Source organism: Lathamus discolor, chromosome 3 (genome assembly GCF_037157495.1).
Source record: "Lathamus discolor isolate bLatDis1 chromosome 3, bLatDis1.hap1, whole genome shotgun sequence".
NCBI classification, from domain to species: Eukaryota; Metazoa; Chordata; class Aves; order Psittaciformes; family Psittacidae; genus Lathamus; species Lathamus discolor.
The window spans coordinates 135,115,168-135,130,638 of NC_088886.1; the positions used below are offsets into that span (position 1 = coordinate 135,115,168).

General features: G+C 40.7%; 2 protein-coding genes across 10 annotated transcripts in view; one reads left to right on the forward strand and one right to left on the reverse strand.

Annotated features, from left to right (window-relative positions):
* The window catches only part of BLNK (B cell linker), a 99,049-nt gene that overhangs the window by 36,473 nt on the left and 47,105 nt on the right, over positions 1-15,471 (reverse strand). Inside the window, exons 1-2 of one of the 8 annotated variants that reach the window (XM_065671965.1) lie at positions 9,884-10,428; positions 5,522-5,787 (exon numbers count right to left, since the gene is read on the reverse strand). The exons of 4 other annotated variants lie outside the window; for them this stretch is intronic. Coding sequence is in view for 3 of the 4 variants with exons in the window: in XM_065671961.1 (XP_065528033.1) it covers positions 9,884-9,930 (47 nt within the window). In the remaining variant the exon portion in view is untranslated. Of the gene's footprint in view, positions 1-5,521; positions 5,788-8,159; positions 8,348-9,883; positions 10,429-15,471 lie in introns of those variants that run through there. 3 more of the 8 variants (XM_065671961.1, XM_065671964.1, XM_065671963.1) reach the window with 3 other exon arrangements.
* DNTT (DNA nucleotidylexotransferase) overlaps positions 10,141-15,471 on the forward strand; it is a 194,919-nt gene continuing 189,588 nt past the window's right edge. Inside the window, exons 1-2 of one of the 2 annotated variants that reach the window (XM_065671972.1) lie at positions 10,141-10,557; positions 12,838-12,964. The gene's annotated coding sequence lies outside the window, so the exon portion shown is untranslated. The remainder of the gene's footprint in view (positions 10,558-12,837; positions 12,965-15,471) is intronic. The other variant, XM_065671975.1, reaches the window with a different exon arrangement.

A 15,471-nucleotide genomic window follows, 5' to 3' on the forward strand; every position in this document is an offset into this window, starting at 1 on the left:
TCATCAGTTCAAGGCACCAAGCCTTTGATCTTTATCTGTAAAGCTATCTAAAATCTCTGAATAAAAGTTGAAAGAGGTTTGCTTATGAGGAAAAGTCAGTTACAGACACCTATCTGAGAGGAAGAAGGAGCAATAAATTGTCTTCTGCTGTGTTCATGAGATGCACAAGAGGAAATGACTATAAATAGTTTAGCTGTGCTTGAGTAACATCCTATTCCGCTTGCTTTTCAATCATCCTCTATTTTGTCAAAAGGCAAACCCCATAATTAGAGCAGGTGTGTGTTTACACGCTACACACAGAAAGGCAGAAAGGCTAAATATTGGCTTTTAAATATAAATAAATAAAGGCTAAATATTATACTATTCATCTTCATATGCCCTCAATGAAATCTTCACAAAGAAGCTGTTGATATCTCTTGTAGTAGCAAGTACTAACATAAACTGAGTAAATGAAAATATGTAGCATGTAAAGGCATAATACATCTTTGACACAAATCAGTCCTAAGATGAAATTAAATAGCGTAATTACTTTGAGGTGTGTGTTGAAATAAAAAACCTATGTAGATTTACTGGTGGGACCGAGACAACTGGGACAAGAAAAGACCATGCTCCCCACTCCCACCCTCCACCCCCCCAGAAGCTACACTCAACAAGGCCTACTCCATTTTTCTGAAACATTTGCAGGTAGCAGAAGGAAGCTAAATGCATTAAGTAACTCTAAAATGAAGTTCCCATTAAAACTGAGTGCTGTACCTCCCCAGAGGACTAGTACCCTACAGGCTGGTAGGTGAAGTTTAAGAGCATGAAGAGGTTTTTATATTTCACCAAAAAGAGGAAGCACAAAGACAGGATTTGGTATAGACCCAGAAAATTACCACCTGTCAACGGTAACATTAATTACAGCCACAATTCTACAAGCATTTTTGAAAGGCGAGGTAACACTTCTGCCATTTCTGCAGGTGTGTAGATTTAGACTACTACAGGGACATGGAAGACATGAAAATGGATGAAAATGTAAGAAAACTGAATGAATTGAACACAGAAAATAAAGGCTTAACTTTGATTTGGTGTTCCAACAGAGTGAGTTCCTCTGTTTTTCCTCCTCTTTCGCTTCTTCCACAAATTTCAAATCTGCCATTTTAGTTTTGATTACCAATTGAAAGACATCTAAAAAGTCTAACTACATAAAGGGCTTGACCAAGATTTAGCCAGATGTTTAAGCATGTGTCTAACTTCAACTACCTTCAAGTTAGGCAAGTACTTAGATTTTGTGTTAAGGTCTTGCTAATGTGGGCACATAAGCGCCGACACGAGATAAATTAATTTAATTCATGATCTGAGTGTTCAGTGTCTTTGTGTCATTTAAGATTGCTAGTAAAATACATTTCTAATGTGATTCTAATCCAGTAAGTTCATAGACTGCGGAAGGATAAGAAAAATGGTGTGCTTTTTCAGTGGGCTGAGAAACTTCATGGACTCAGTAGTTTGATGGCAAGGTGCTGTGTGCACTAGAGAAAAGAGGGGCTTTTCTAAACAGCCTCTTAACTCTTCTCCCTAAACCAAAAGTGCATTTATATGTATAATGGTCTGCATTTGCTCTACCAAATAGTGTTCTGACCACCAAATAAAACAGGGCAGAGCTTCTTAATATTCCATTAAACTTTGAACACTCCCTTTAGCCTACTCCTAGAGACAGAATAACCACATACCTTAATGCTGCCCAGTATTCACAAGTCACTAAGTCTGGTTCCAAGACAGGAGTATTCATGTATATAGTTGGTCAATGAGAAATTGAACATGAGCTGGCAGTGCGTGCTCATGTTTATGGCCCAGTACTTCCTTTTCCATTCTCTGATAAGATTTTTCCCTCTCCCAGACAGTTCATCCAGAGGAATGCCCTATTTGGAGGGAGACAAGAACTTTCTCTTGTTCCTCTCTAAAGCATAACTTTTTTCTACTTTCATTTTTTTCTCACCCATTGCCAACAGAAGCGTAGCAACTGATTTCCTGTCTGTATTGTTCCTAAGGTCATATAAAGCTTAAAGCAACAATTGTGGTTGTTGTATTTTATACCTTTAGCATTAAACTCCTTTAGCTGAAGTGATTTTACCACCTCACTAGAATCGAAATGATAGGAGTGCACATCTGATGAAGACCAACAAACACTGCTGTAACTGGGCTGAAAGTGTTTTTGCTCAGGCTTACAGAAGCATTGTATCCACCATAGGTGTGGGGTGATGTTGGCAGGGATCTAATAGAGGCTCTTAATGGATGTGTGTGCTTGTTTGTGTAGGGTTTTTTTAATTTTTGTACTGAAGTCTATCAAATTTTGTCTGAACTTTGGAGAAGTATTTTAGTCCCTAGGGTTATACAGTCACTTTAATGGTGCCCCACATGGTCTGTAATTGAAAGGGGAAATTCTGGTCTTTTCTGCCCTCTGTGCTTACCCAGATATGATGAATCATGAAACTTCCAGCTGGGAAACTAACTTCTTTTTTCTTTTGCCAATGTAGATTGCAGCAGGATTGGATCCAGCCTCATCATGTGATCATGGGAACCAGGGTGAGCCAGGGTGAGGGTGGAGATAGGTGGCATGGTGAGCAGGGCATTGGGAGGGTGGAAGAAAGGGACCTACTCTTTCGGAAGCAGCTCAGACTTATCATAAGTTAAATTAACCACGTAACTACAGTTCCAGTGACACTTAGCTTACTATGTGCTTCTTGCAGAGATGCCTATAGCGTTTATATTTTAAGAATCATTTAGCCACATAGTGTAGCCTCTTGTATGAATAGCCTACTTCACCTAGTTGCCCTTGCATTAGGCTTGAAAAATATATACTCATGTTTTTCATATTATTGCCTCAGGATGCATTATTTTAATTCATTCTGAAGTATTTACTGTGTAGTATATAACTTATATTGAGGTCATAAACCTGTAGCATTGCACATCTGGTCTGGTTACATCTGGAAAATTAACTTGTCCAAAATATATATACTAACAGATTAGGATAAAGATTCTAAGAGAATTTCCAAGCTTTTTACCCCTCAAGTCGTTTGCTATAGCTGTCACAATCCAAACTTATTTACACGGTATGTAAAGTCCTTTTACAGTCTACCAAAAATCTAAGATGGTTCCCTACAGCGAAATGAGCAAATACTGTCACTTTCAGCCACTGTTTTCCATCAGTTTTCCAATTCTTTTGACTGCTGAGCACATAAAACCAGTGATATTTGCTTTTTAAAAGAAATATTTGCTTATCTATCATCTTGTAACATGCTTTAGGGTACTTAGGCTATAGAAGATGTTATATAAACTAAACTCAGTCCTCTGATGCAGCAATCATTTTTAAAACCACATAAAACATGAGAAAAAAAATACCAACAGATGTGTTCTTTCTTTTCTAATGATCAGGGATATATAAATCATCTGCAATAGGCAATTTAGCCATCTGAAGATGCATTTCCATTAAATACATCAAAGAGAGCAGGTCACAGATTTTCCTTACTGCAGTGCGCATACAGCAATGCGTTACAATGGAGAAGCACGGCTGAATCCTGAACTACACTGGTCCAACAAACTAAAAGGAAACATTCAAACTTTTTAAATGTCAAAATTTTCAGTTACATTGTGAATGGTAAGTAAAAATGATCTAAACTCTAAAAGCTGTCATTTTTTCAGTTTCTGTTCTGCAGAAAATTGAAATATTTTCCTCTAGGTTTGGTCACAATGCTGGAACTGCCAGCAGTGTTGAAACTTGAGATGTCACTCATCATTGAAGAAAAAAAAGCAAAACCAATGGAATTCTTAGGACATTTAAAAATGTTCCACTTCTACCTTGTATGGCCTGTCACAAATGTGAAGATGGTTAGTCAGGATTTTTGATCAGGATAAACAGTTTAGCAAAACTAAATTCACCAAAAGCAGAACTAAAACTTGATTACATTACTCTTGATTAATTTTTTCAACTGTTGACTTTCATAAGCTTTGCTTCCAAAGACTATCAGACAGCTCACAGAGATAATCAAATAACAGGAATTTTCCAAAGTAAGCCACTAAAAACAATCCTTATTTTCAAGTAAAGAGGTATTTATAGCAATTTCTGCCAATGTGAGAACACTTTTTCCTCCCTCTCGATAATGTAATTTTGCCTTCCAACACTGTTACAGCTGACAAAAGCCGTAACAGTGTGAAGGGCTTTTTTGCAACATTTTATGATTGTCACATTTGCCTTCCAAAAGAAAAACATCTATCACATTATAATGTAGTGTGCAATATGTGTGCAGGTTTTGACTGATTCTGTAAAATACAAACCTATTTTGTTCTGGTATCAGCATATCACTGGGTACCTGCAGTGTCATATTATGATTCAATATCTAGCACTCTGCACAGCTGTATGGGGTATAGTTTTAAACTAATGGTGAAAAAAGGTTATGTCCAGTTTGGAATTATGGACATTTCCAGTTTGGAAAATTTTGTCTTCCATGGCCAAGAATATTAATTTATTGGTTTATTTGCTTAGCTATGGATCATTTATTATTTCCCTTAATTAAAAAAAAAAAAAAAAAGGCAAGTCTTTAGATCCACTCTATATTACTATCCTTTGCTGTAAAACTGACGGTCACAGGCCTAGAATGATGTTATTGGAGATTATATAATTGGCAAATGTTCCTACTGTAGATAGTTATTTTGACAAAGCTACAATGTCATTAGAAGACCCAATTTTATTTGGAAGAGTGTGCATATAAGGGGCTGGTGGAATAAACTATGCCAGTGACTGAACAATTTTACTAGCACAAGTAGAATGAAACTGTAAGTCTTGCATAAGTGTAGCTTATCTTTGATCAGACTATACTCTTATACTACCAACACGCAGAGATTAAACCAGGGATTTTCACCACAGTTTCAATATTAGACTTCAGTATTTTGTCTACATGGCCATATTTTCATTTAAAACATGGATCACAGTCACACTTAAATACATTTTTATATAGGCAGCATTGGCAATTTAGGTTAAAAAAGCCAACAAAAAAAAAAAGCTAGTGGGTTTGTGTTTGGTTTTTTTTTTTCCCTTCTCTTTTTTTTTCCTAGGGCAGCTTGGACATTGGTTGAGGCAGGATGACATAGCTGGAAAGAAGGATGATAAGCAAGAAAAAGAAAGAAATTTGAAAAGGATTGTTAGAATGAAATGCTTGTGCAGAGAGAAAGGAAAAAAGGAGAACAAATATTGATGGGGTGGAGGCTATGCTATGCTGAAGCAAGTTCAGAGAGAAACAACCGGAGGAGTTGGCTAGAGATGTCACACTGGGGGTGAAAGGGGGTTTTACAGTGGTATTTGGGGAAGTTTGCATTTCGTATCTCATTCCATTCCAAAGTCCAGAGGTGAGATTAATGAACTGTTTAAGCTGACAGAAAGCTAAAGGAAATAGAAATTATACAGCTTTATAATTTAATCAAAATCCCATGCTTTTTATGGCAAACTACACCTAACAATCCTACAGAAAGAACTTTCATTTTTACTCACCAGCATGGCAAACATAGCTGGTGGCCTCGTTTCCCTCCATGCCTGTGAAAGCCAAATTTAAAGGCTGCATGCCATTGGCACTGATTTCATGTGACCTTACATTCAGTCTACATTTTGTTGGGCTAAAATGTAGCCGCAAAAGCTGCTGTTGCAACAAACAGTTACTGCACAGTGGAAAGTTGACTGGAGAAACTGGCAGCTGAGACAGAAGGCTGCTGGAGGTAGTGGTGGGTGCTATCCCAGAAGACCCTCATGGCTGTTATGTCCTGTGGAGGCAGATTAGACTTTTGCTAGAAAGAGAACAGAGCAGGTAGAAGAGCAGAATTAAGGGGGCCATGACTTGTGAAGAAGAGATAACAACTAGAAGGGGTTGGTCTGGAAAAATTTTGTATGTGGAATAGTTCTGATTTGGGTCTTTAGGCTATTGAGCAGTGTTCAAGTAACTGGGCATTTGATTAGCCTTTCCTCTGAAGTCTATATAACTAAAAAGGGGAAAAGATGTTAAAGTTGGATGTGGACTTTGGTGCCCAGTTGTGTCATAGGGAGCATTCTCTAGCTTACTTTGAAACACCAGTTTCTTTCCTGCTTGAGTTTATTTTTGTTCTTTTGTCTTGTTCAAGTCCCTTGGTAACAATAAATGATGTTAAAATCTGACTTGAAAAAAGATTCAGTTTCTGTTTCCTTGCTACAATTAATAGGGATTAGTGAAACTACTGTAATACTAATATAATGCTGTGAATTTTCTCGCAGTGCAAAACTAATGCTCAGTTATTCCCCATTCATTTTCTCTAAATTAAACATTACCTATGCTAAAACATCCTATACATAGAAGATGTCAATTTACAGTTAAATATAATTTGATTCCCTAATGAATTCATTTTCTGCTGATACACTTTCAAGAGGAAATGGTACCAGAAAATCTGGTAAAGACCTAGCAGTTATAGTCAAGCCCTCTGTCAGCAGAAAATTAGTGAAGACCATAACTATCTTCAGATTTGATGGACAACTAACAGGTGTTCAGGCCTTGAAGAAACTCCTCTTGATTTTAATAGAATTAGGACTTAATCCTCCTATTTAGCAAGGGATGTTAAAACAAAATACTGCAAATAAACTGTCACACTTGTCCAACCTGAGCAAAAAAAGTCTGTTGCTTTTTTCCCCCACTTGCTTTTTATTTGGGAGTTAAGGTTGGAAACAGTGGTTTTAATGGTCTAGGTTATTTTGGGGGTGAAGGGAGAGAGAAGGAAGACCTACAGCAAATTAATGAAGCCATCTGAAATGAACATTAAACTGTCCTCTTGAGCATGTCTGTCTGCAATGTGGAAGTTGTTGGCTGCATGACCTTGGGCAAGTGAAAATGTGTGGTAGACTTCTGCTTCATGCCATGGTTTGCCCATCACAGTAGTGGTGATGGTAATGATGCCTTTGAAATGAGATGCTGTAATACAGTAGTATATAGTAGCTAGAAATTATTTCAAGACCAGGAATTATAGGCTCATAGTCCAAGAAGCAAAACTGCAAACATTTAATGCTGATTCTTTTTAGTTGCTAACTTCCTGTTTTTGCTGAAATCAAGGCACATGAGAGCCTGCCATGGCAGCATGGCTATTCCTCATGTATTCACTCCACACTTCAGAAAACCATTCAAAATACTGAATTACTTGCATGCATCACAAATTAATTTCTTATGATAAATAAGCAACCTTTGGAATTAATTTTTTCCTGACTGTATGGAAGCAATTAGAACACACAATGTACTCTGAGGAAAACTTTTATAATACTGTGCATACCTTATAACAAACACTATATAAAAATAATACTAGAATTCCAAGAAGTTCCAACATTCCTATCTAACTGATGTTAAAGTTAATTGAGTGACTTAACAGCAGTAAATATCCATACCACAACATGGTAGCTAAAGGGGCGCATAAAAACACTGAACAGTTCTTATTGTTGCAATAACAAACAGAGTATGTTAAGAATTCAGATCTGACATAAGACTTGCTAATGCAACAAAAAGCTAGATCTGGTAGGCTCAAATATAACCATGGAGGACAGATGAGTGCAGCAAAACCACATAATATGTAGCTTTTCAGGTCTACACTTAAAAAAAATCAAAAGCTCTAAGCTCAGACACTGACTCAAGAGCTATGCTACTTTAATTTTTTGCCACTATAAAGCGGAAATTTTAAGAAAGCTGTCTTTAGAAAAAAAGTGAACTATAATTACATCAATTGGTAGGAATATTTCTTGGCATTGGATGAAGCCTTGTGTGGGATGGTTTAGTGTGAGGTGTCCCTGCCCATGACAGGGGGGTTGGAACTAGATGATCTTGAGGTCCTTTCCAACCCTAACTATTCTATGATTCTATGATTCTATCTTAGCATATGGATGAAGGTAGGTTTTTAATGAAGCCATTTCGTTTGTATGACATTCAGGACAAACTGTGAACCATTTATGTATCTTCCATGCAGACACGAGGCTACATTAGGAAGTCAACTGCACTGTCAACAAGTCATGTCGCACAAAGGGGTATTCAGCTGTTTCAAAGAAGAAGAAAAGGCTGCCACCATGTTATGCTGATTTCTTCCTGTATTTGCACGTCTCTCCTAAATGTATGCTATGAATATGTACTCACAGACAGTTCTCCATTAAGTTTCTTAAAGCCCGATGCTGTAATAAGATTGTGTAGCCAAACACCCAGGTTTCTGTCTAAGGAGACGTTTCGACATGCTCAAATAGAGGCATACGTGCATTTCCACCATGTGTAGTGAGAACAGTCACATTTAAGATATGCGTGCTCATACGTTCCTTGCACAACTAGGGTGAATTGGCCTTGAGGAAGAGAGAAAAAGTACCTTTTAATATTTCAAGGTAATAGAAAAAAGCAGAGCTACCTCTTCCTCATTTTACAACAGTATTAAAATCAGACAAGATGAAGAGTGTCAGCCAGTGTAAAGATGCAGCAGGGGTGTGATGGCTGCCTTTCTGGTTTAGGGCTTCTGAATCGGTTCGCAAGTTTTGGGCTATTATAACCCTCACATGTAGATCATCTTCTGTACACTTGAAAGTAATCCTGCTTTAATAATTTGCAAAGGCACAGAAGATGCAGCTACAATTTTATCACAGCAGAAAGTGTTTTATTTCTTTATGCACCAGTAATTGTCTAGGTAGCATCAAACTTTCCACCATATCACTCAGCTTATTATCTTGAGATAGACAGTTCAGACCAGCCCTGAACATTATTTTAGATATTTTTAGACTATTTAAGGTGGTAAACTGCAGACGGTAAGGAAATTCACTGTGTTCTTCCCCCTGTCCATTGAGCCTTCCACAGAGTTCTTTTATGGGCTGTAGGATGCAGTCTGCTAGGATTTTATTAGGTGTTCCTGGCTAAGGAATATGATATGAGGGTCATTGCTGCTCTTCAGGTATCCCCCACCCCCCCATTCCCTGCTAGTATTTCAACAGAATGGAAAGAGTAGATATCACAAAATGCCATTCCATCAGAAATAGCTTTACAAGGGATTATTCTGATTTGCATGAAGGCTTCTGCGGAGAGGGAGAGACTTCAGAATGGCTTATAAATTTGTGTCAAGCACTTAAGTAGGAGGGTTTTTTAGGAAATTTTTTTCTTCAGTATTTCATTCTTATTTTCCAGCGGAAGAAGTCTGGATGCTGCTTCAGTCTGAAACAGGGCTTATTTTAACTATTCACAAAAAAATATCACCACGATGAAAGAGCCTTGAGGTGCCAACTCCAGCAGCACACCAATCAAGTCACACTAAAAATACCTCAGTAATGGTCAGCTTCTGCTTTTTTCCTCTCAAACCCTGTATTTAACATTGTTCTGCTTCACTTAGGAACATTTCCCGTTTTCCAGTTCCCTCTATTCCACCAGGTCTTTCGAAGATTAGAAAATACTATGCAACTTAACTGCAAAATCCATCTTCACAGGCCACTCTGATTAAACCATCAAGCAATTAATTAAATTTTTCTAATTTGCACGAGGCTCATACATCTTAGCCAAATACTATCTTCTCATAGCTTTGAAGACAGACACTTTAAAAATATTCCCCTTTTCCCTGCAGATGAAGCAGACACGGAGTTTGCTTTGAAAGCCGTGTCCGATTAATGGCTCCAGACCTGTATTTACCTTCCACGCTTCCCTATACCACCCTAGCGACCAGAAGTAACTCCGTTTCACTCTAAGACTTCTACCAACTTCCTCGTACCTCTGAGCCTCCCTATTCCCCCTACCCCTGGTGTAGAACAAGGTTCCCCGTCACCCCCCGGCCCCCCACCCAGCTCCAAGCCCCAGCTCACTACTCATGGAAGAGACCAAGGTTGTCAGGACCCTACCTGAGCTTCTCCCCGGCCGGCACAGTCAGCTTGTTGAGCTTGTCCATGCTCCGCGCTACGCCGGCACCCGCCGGGACACGCTGTATCGCCCCAACCCGGCACCTGCCGGCGCGGCCGCCCCCTCTGCCGGGCTCGGCTCGGCTCGGCTCCCTCCTACTGCTGTACTCTGGCGCGGCGGAAACTTGTCGGATTACTGCCTCGGCTGGCTTAAGTCGCGGCGGCCGCCGTCGCACCGGGCTCTTGAAGCCTCTCCCCGTCCTACCCGCAGGCACTGATAGAGGAGGGACCCGGCGCTCGGGGCGCCCAGGCCGGCCCCTCCCGGCCCCGACGCCCGCCCCCTGTCCGGCGGCGCGCACAGGTGGCTGCGGTCCCGGGAGCCAAGGGGGAGTCTTTGGAAATGGGAACGCGAGGCCTCTCTACTCCGCTCCTCCCTCTAGACCTGTTGAAGTGCCTTAGGGAAGCACTGCCTCTGCCTCAGGGAAAGGTGTGCCGGCCGCTCGGCTACCCCGGTGTGCAGCTGGTTGCGTTTAGCTCAGCTTCAGCGGGCTGTGGCAGGACCGGCTAACCCCCTTCTGGCCGCGCCTCCAGCCCCAGGTGACTTTGCAGGCGGCGGGGGACAATGCTGGTTTCCCTCTCCTACTCACTCTGTGCTTCCTGGTGAAGATGCGCGACAGGTAGGAACATGCTGCTGTGGGAACTTCTCCCTTCCCAGAGGCTCTCTAGCAAAGCTAGAGAAAACCATCCTGTTACCCCATCTTTCTGAATATAGCTGTAAGAGGGAAAAAGTTTCCTCACCTTTAAACTTTTAAACTTCTAAACTTTAAACCTTTAAACTAAGGCAGGAGCAAATGATGATCCTCCAAGAGCACTGGACAAAGCCATTCTCACCCAAAATATAGGCAGCTGATCTGTGTTCTATGGCTCTGGTATCTCAGAGTCTTGGGATTTTTTTGCTTAATCTTGGGCTCAGCCAAGGGGGCACTGATTAATTTGGATTCTGCACCTTTAGTTGATGAGTCTTGTCACTTTCCTTCTGTATCTTTGGCCTGTCTGTAGCTTAGTTTATAAGCCAAAGTGCTCTAGGCAGGAAACCTATTGTTTTATTTAAGAATGTACATCTGTGTCATGTTAATATGTTCTGATAACCACCATATGTTTTCAGAACACCCAAAATTACTTCTTAGGGAGATTCTCATTGCCACTTAGGCTAGATTTTCACATGGATGTGCCTCCTCCCAAGATTGCACTATTTTTCTTTTTCTTGTGAAGATCTAACAGTAAACCAAGCTTTCCTGGTTAGTGCAGATGGCTATGGGGAAACAGCCTGCCACAAGTGTTGTGTCTTTGATAATGGTATTGCTCTGACCTTGGCATGGCTGACATTTTTGGTCTCTGAGCTTTCAGCATGGAAGTCACTCAGTACCTGTATACAGTATTTATCTAGGGAAATCCCATAGTGAACAAATAGCCCTTTTTGGGGTATCTCATGAAATTTGTGGGCTTTAAGGAATAATGTAATTTTGCTTGTATAGTCTTTCTGCTATATCTAAAACACGTATCAGAATATGGGATTTGCTCAGAGGGCTCACGCAGTGATTTCTCTTGCACAATAACCTCCTCACTGACTGTTGCAGAAATTCCAGACGGCTTCCCTTTGAGATCTTTGGAGGCAGCCTGTCATTTGCACTGCCGTGCTGGCTTTGCCTGATTTCTTCCTGACCCAGCAGTTTACAGGTTTAGTTTTAATGCTCTGCAGTGCCCAGTGGGGGGGACTTTCATTCCTGTCTTTGTAGCACTGTCACCTCGCTGCTCCCAGGAAGGGGCTGCTGCTGGTACCTCATGCTCAGCGCAGTCCCCAAGTCCCTTGTGCTCAGGGCTTGATTTGATTCAGTGCACAGATGTTTGTTAGGGTGCAGCATGGGGTGGGAGGAATAGGATGTGTGACTGCTTAGACTGGTACTGCTGCCAAGAAGTTACTCCTAAGAAAGTCTCCATTGCATAAGAATTGCTCATGAGAATTTGTGGCACCTGCTGTGGGGCCTGTCCACTGGTCATACTTCAGCCTGCTTGCTTCTGCTGTGCACACACATGGCCCAGTGCACAGTCCTGCTTCGCTTTAATATCTATAAACAGTTTGTAGAAAAAAACCCACCAACCCCTATCCTACTGCTCTTTCAGGGCTTGTTTTTACTTGTCTGGAAAGCAGTACAGGCAAAGGAGGTAAATGCTTGTCCTCACAGCCCTGGCATATCTTGCCTTCCTTTATATGCACACGTAGCAAGACACACTGACAGTGGGGGGTTTTCTTGGGGGTAAAGTAGTCCTGGCCTAGAATTAACAGAAGTTACTAGTAGCAGGGGATGTGGCCTAGACAGTCTCTCTTTACTAATTCAGAACATGCACAAAGAATAAATTAGGCCCTTTCCCCATAAAGAGCATATGCAGGACCCAGTATCCCACAGTTATCTTCAACCCAAGCCATCTGAGAGTAATTTCTCGTGGCTGCCTTGGAATATGATGTTCCTAGGAAACCAATGGAGAGTCAAGTGCAGACAAAGTCCTGAAATTAAGAGAAGAAAGGCATTGTCCCCCAATGCCAAACAAAGCCTATCTAGTTAGAGTGAAATTCCTCTTTTTCCCCATTTAAAATATGTATGTGCATCAAAAACATCTGGATCTAATCTGGATCTAAGTGTAACCTCACCAGAAAATTACTCAGATACAAATTACATTTGGATCTGAGTGTACCCTCACTAAAACATTACTACAGCCTGCTTAGCTCTTTCTGGTCTGCTACCAAATCAGTCTGACCATCTGCCATAGTGTTGAGAAAACTTGGATCAACAAGACTGAAAAACCACTACAGAAAAACCTTACATAAAAAGAATAAACCTTACATAAAAAGAACATGTCCAAGCCCCTCCACACAACCCTCTGCCTCTTCTTTTGCCCAGATGGTGGTTTCAGAGTCCAAACTTCTGGTCCTGCCTGTGGTTTTTGTATAGTCCGTACTGAGAGGAACAAACCACCACATGCAGCTGGAGAGAAGGGCCCTGCAGACCTGCAGCAGGGATGGGACAGGTGAGTGGCAGCAGTTGCTCCATCCCTCCAGCATTACTCATCACCCCAAAACGATGCCTCTGTAGATCCTGTGAGGTAGGGTCTTACTAATCCCCTCTTGAGGAAATACCCTGGCTTCCTCTTCAGGAACCCTGGGAGCCTGGAGGCAGTGGCAGGTTTGAGCCATGCAGCAAACATAATGTCATGCTATTTTTGTAATTGTTGTCTCAGCAACTGTCCCTCTTTGACCTAATATGTTTGTTTGGACAATGGCAAAGAGGAACTGGGATTTGTTTTACCATGTGGGCGACATCTTGACCATAGTGATGGTTAATGCAAAACCCTCCTCCCGAGCCATGGGTTCTGGTCTTGGTAGAGATTTGTTTTGAGGAATGCCTGTGCCACCTCCATGGTCCCTGGCATGTCTGGGGCCAATGGGGCCAGTGTGAGACACAATGGTCACTGGCTGGCAAATGCTGCTCCCACTGAGACATGGCCTGGCAGCCTGAACCAGCCTGAGGGACATGAACCAGGGGCATGGGGCATGCTGGTGTCCTGGGAGAATATATCTTGAGGTCTTAAATAAGGTTTTTTGCAGATGTGCTCCCACCTGGGAAGATCACTTGGAAGACCACTCTGCAATGGTCTTCTGGAGCATCATCATTCAAGCCCCTTACCTAACTGGTGTTTTCTTATCTAATGTTTTAAGAACCACGTTCACACAGACTCTGCTGGTTTTGTGATAGCCACGAAGTTTGTTTTCCTGTATATGCCTACAAGAGATACAGGATAAATTCCTGCTACCATTACCTTACACAGGTAATGCAGGATTTGCCAGTAAATTCCCTTGGCAGGATGGTTATCAGAACCCGCATGCTTTCTTATTTTTCTTTTTGATGCTCAAAATACCATTGCAATTTTGGAAAAGACCTTCTAAATGCTTGGACAGATTTCCTAAATGCCACTGACTGTTGCAACATTATTTCCTCAACACCACAAGTGTTGTGGCTTAGTCTAGGTTTGTCTCTCTGATCCTCAACCAATATGACTATGTAATTCTCTATTTATTCTCATAAATAAAAAAGATTTCTAAAAGCAACTTTTTTATGTTTTATGTTCAGAAACTAAAATTATTTTTTGCCCCCTCTGCTATTTTCTGCTGTTTACTTCCCACCGGATCATTCCTTGTACATGCTGCCTCACTCTGGTGGCATGTTCCGTTTTCTATTTAAGAGCTGTGAGGTCATCGAGGCATGGTCAAAGCAAAACTTGGTGGAACAAACTCTGTCCGAGACTGTGAGTATTCTACCTTCATTTGGTCAGAATTTGCTGTGAATTCCCAGATATTTCCTGTTTATTCAGGGCTCCAGTTTTCTGTGCCGTTGTTAAGATAATTTATAGCTTGACTTTCCATCTCTAAGTAGACCAAAAACTCTTGTAGCACAGAAACAAGGGATTGGAAGACTTGTCTGAAACATTTTGGTCATTGGTAAGTGTTGTACCTAGATCAGAACATGCATCTTGATACAGAGCAAATTGTTGTAGAGAAATCTTTAGGCAAAATCCAGAGTTTTATTGCTATCGTTGACATGGCTGGTGGTTTCTCCTGGCTGAAGGTTTCTCCCTTGACACTTTTTATGACTTCTTTTTGTGATTTCCACTAAAATTAATGCTCTCTAGTTTAATAGCTTCCAGTACATGGCTTGTATAATGATTTTAGGTTTGTCAGGGATTCCTGCTCAAGCTACTAATATTCATATTACAATGTTAATATTATATCAGATATCAGCTGTATGTATCTTTATTTTAAATTCATAAGATTTGATACTAACACCTTTTTATGGAGACTGTTCATGCCATTGTCTTAATTTGGATTACAGATTGTGACTATGTTAAGTCTAGGGAACCTAAGGCCTGTTTAAAAACTTTTGGAGTTCCTGATCTGGGTTGGCAGCTGAAGCCACATCCTGGCTGCAAAGCAGAGTGAGGCTCAGTGATGCAACCGCATTTGCCCGTAGTCTCTTCTGCATGACAAGAAACTCTAGGAATGTGTTCCAGGCAGGAGCTGTGGCACACAGGACAGATGGGTAATCAAGCTGCAGGAATGAGTGTGAAAAGTCCAAGCCAGTGCACAGGTACGGCCTTGGCTCTCAGTTGCCCTTTCTGTACTTCTAGGATTTCACATAATTGAAATAAAAAGCAGATATTTGTAAACTGTATTATGTGGCATAAAAATTTTACGAGAATGTGAATAAAACGAAATTTTGCAGATTTCTGCAATAGATTAGTTTAAAATATCAATTTACACTAAATCTTTTTAATATTCATTTATTTTTAATGCTTTGGGGAGACAGTGCTGCATCAGATGATCTCACTGAACTATGCACGACTATTTCACGAAGAAGCTATTTTTTACAGAATACATTAATGTTCATAGATTCAGTCTAGTGCATTCAATGTATATAAAACAGCTGAGAAACATGGTTTGAAGTAAGCAATTGGTTTGATAATGAGGTCTCAAAAAGACG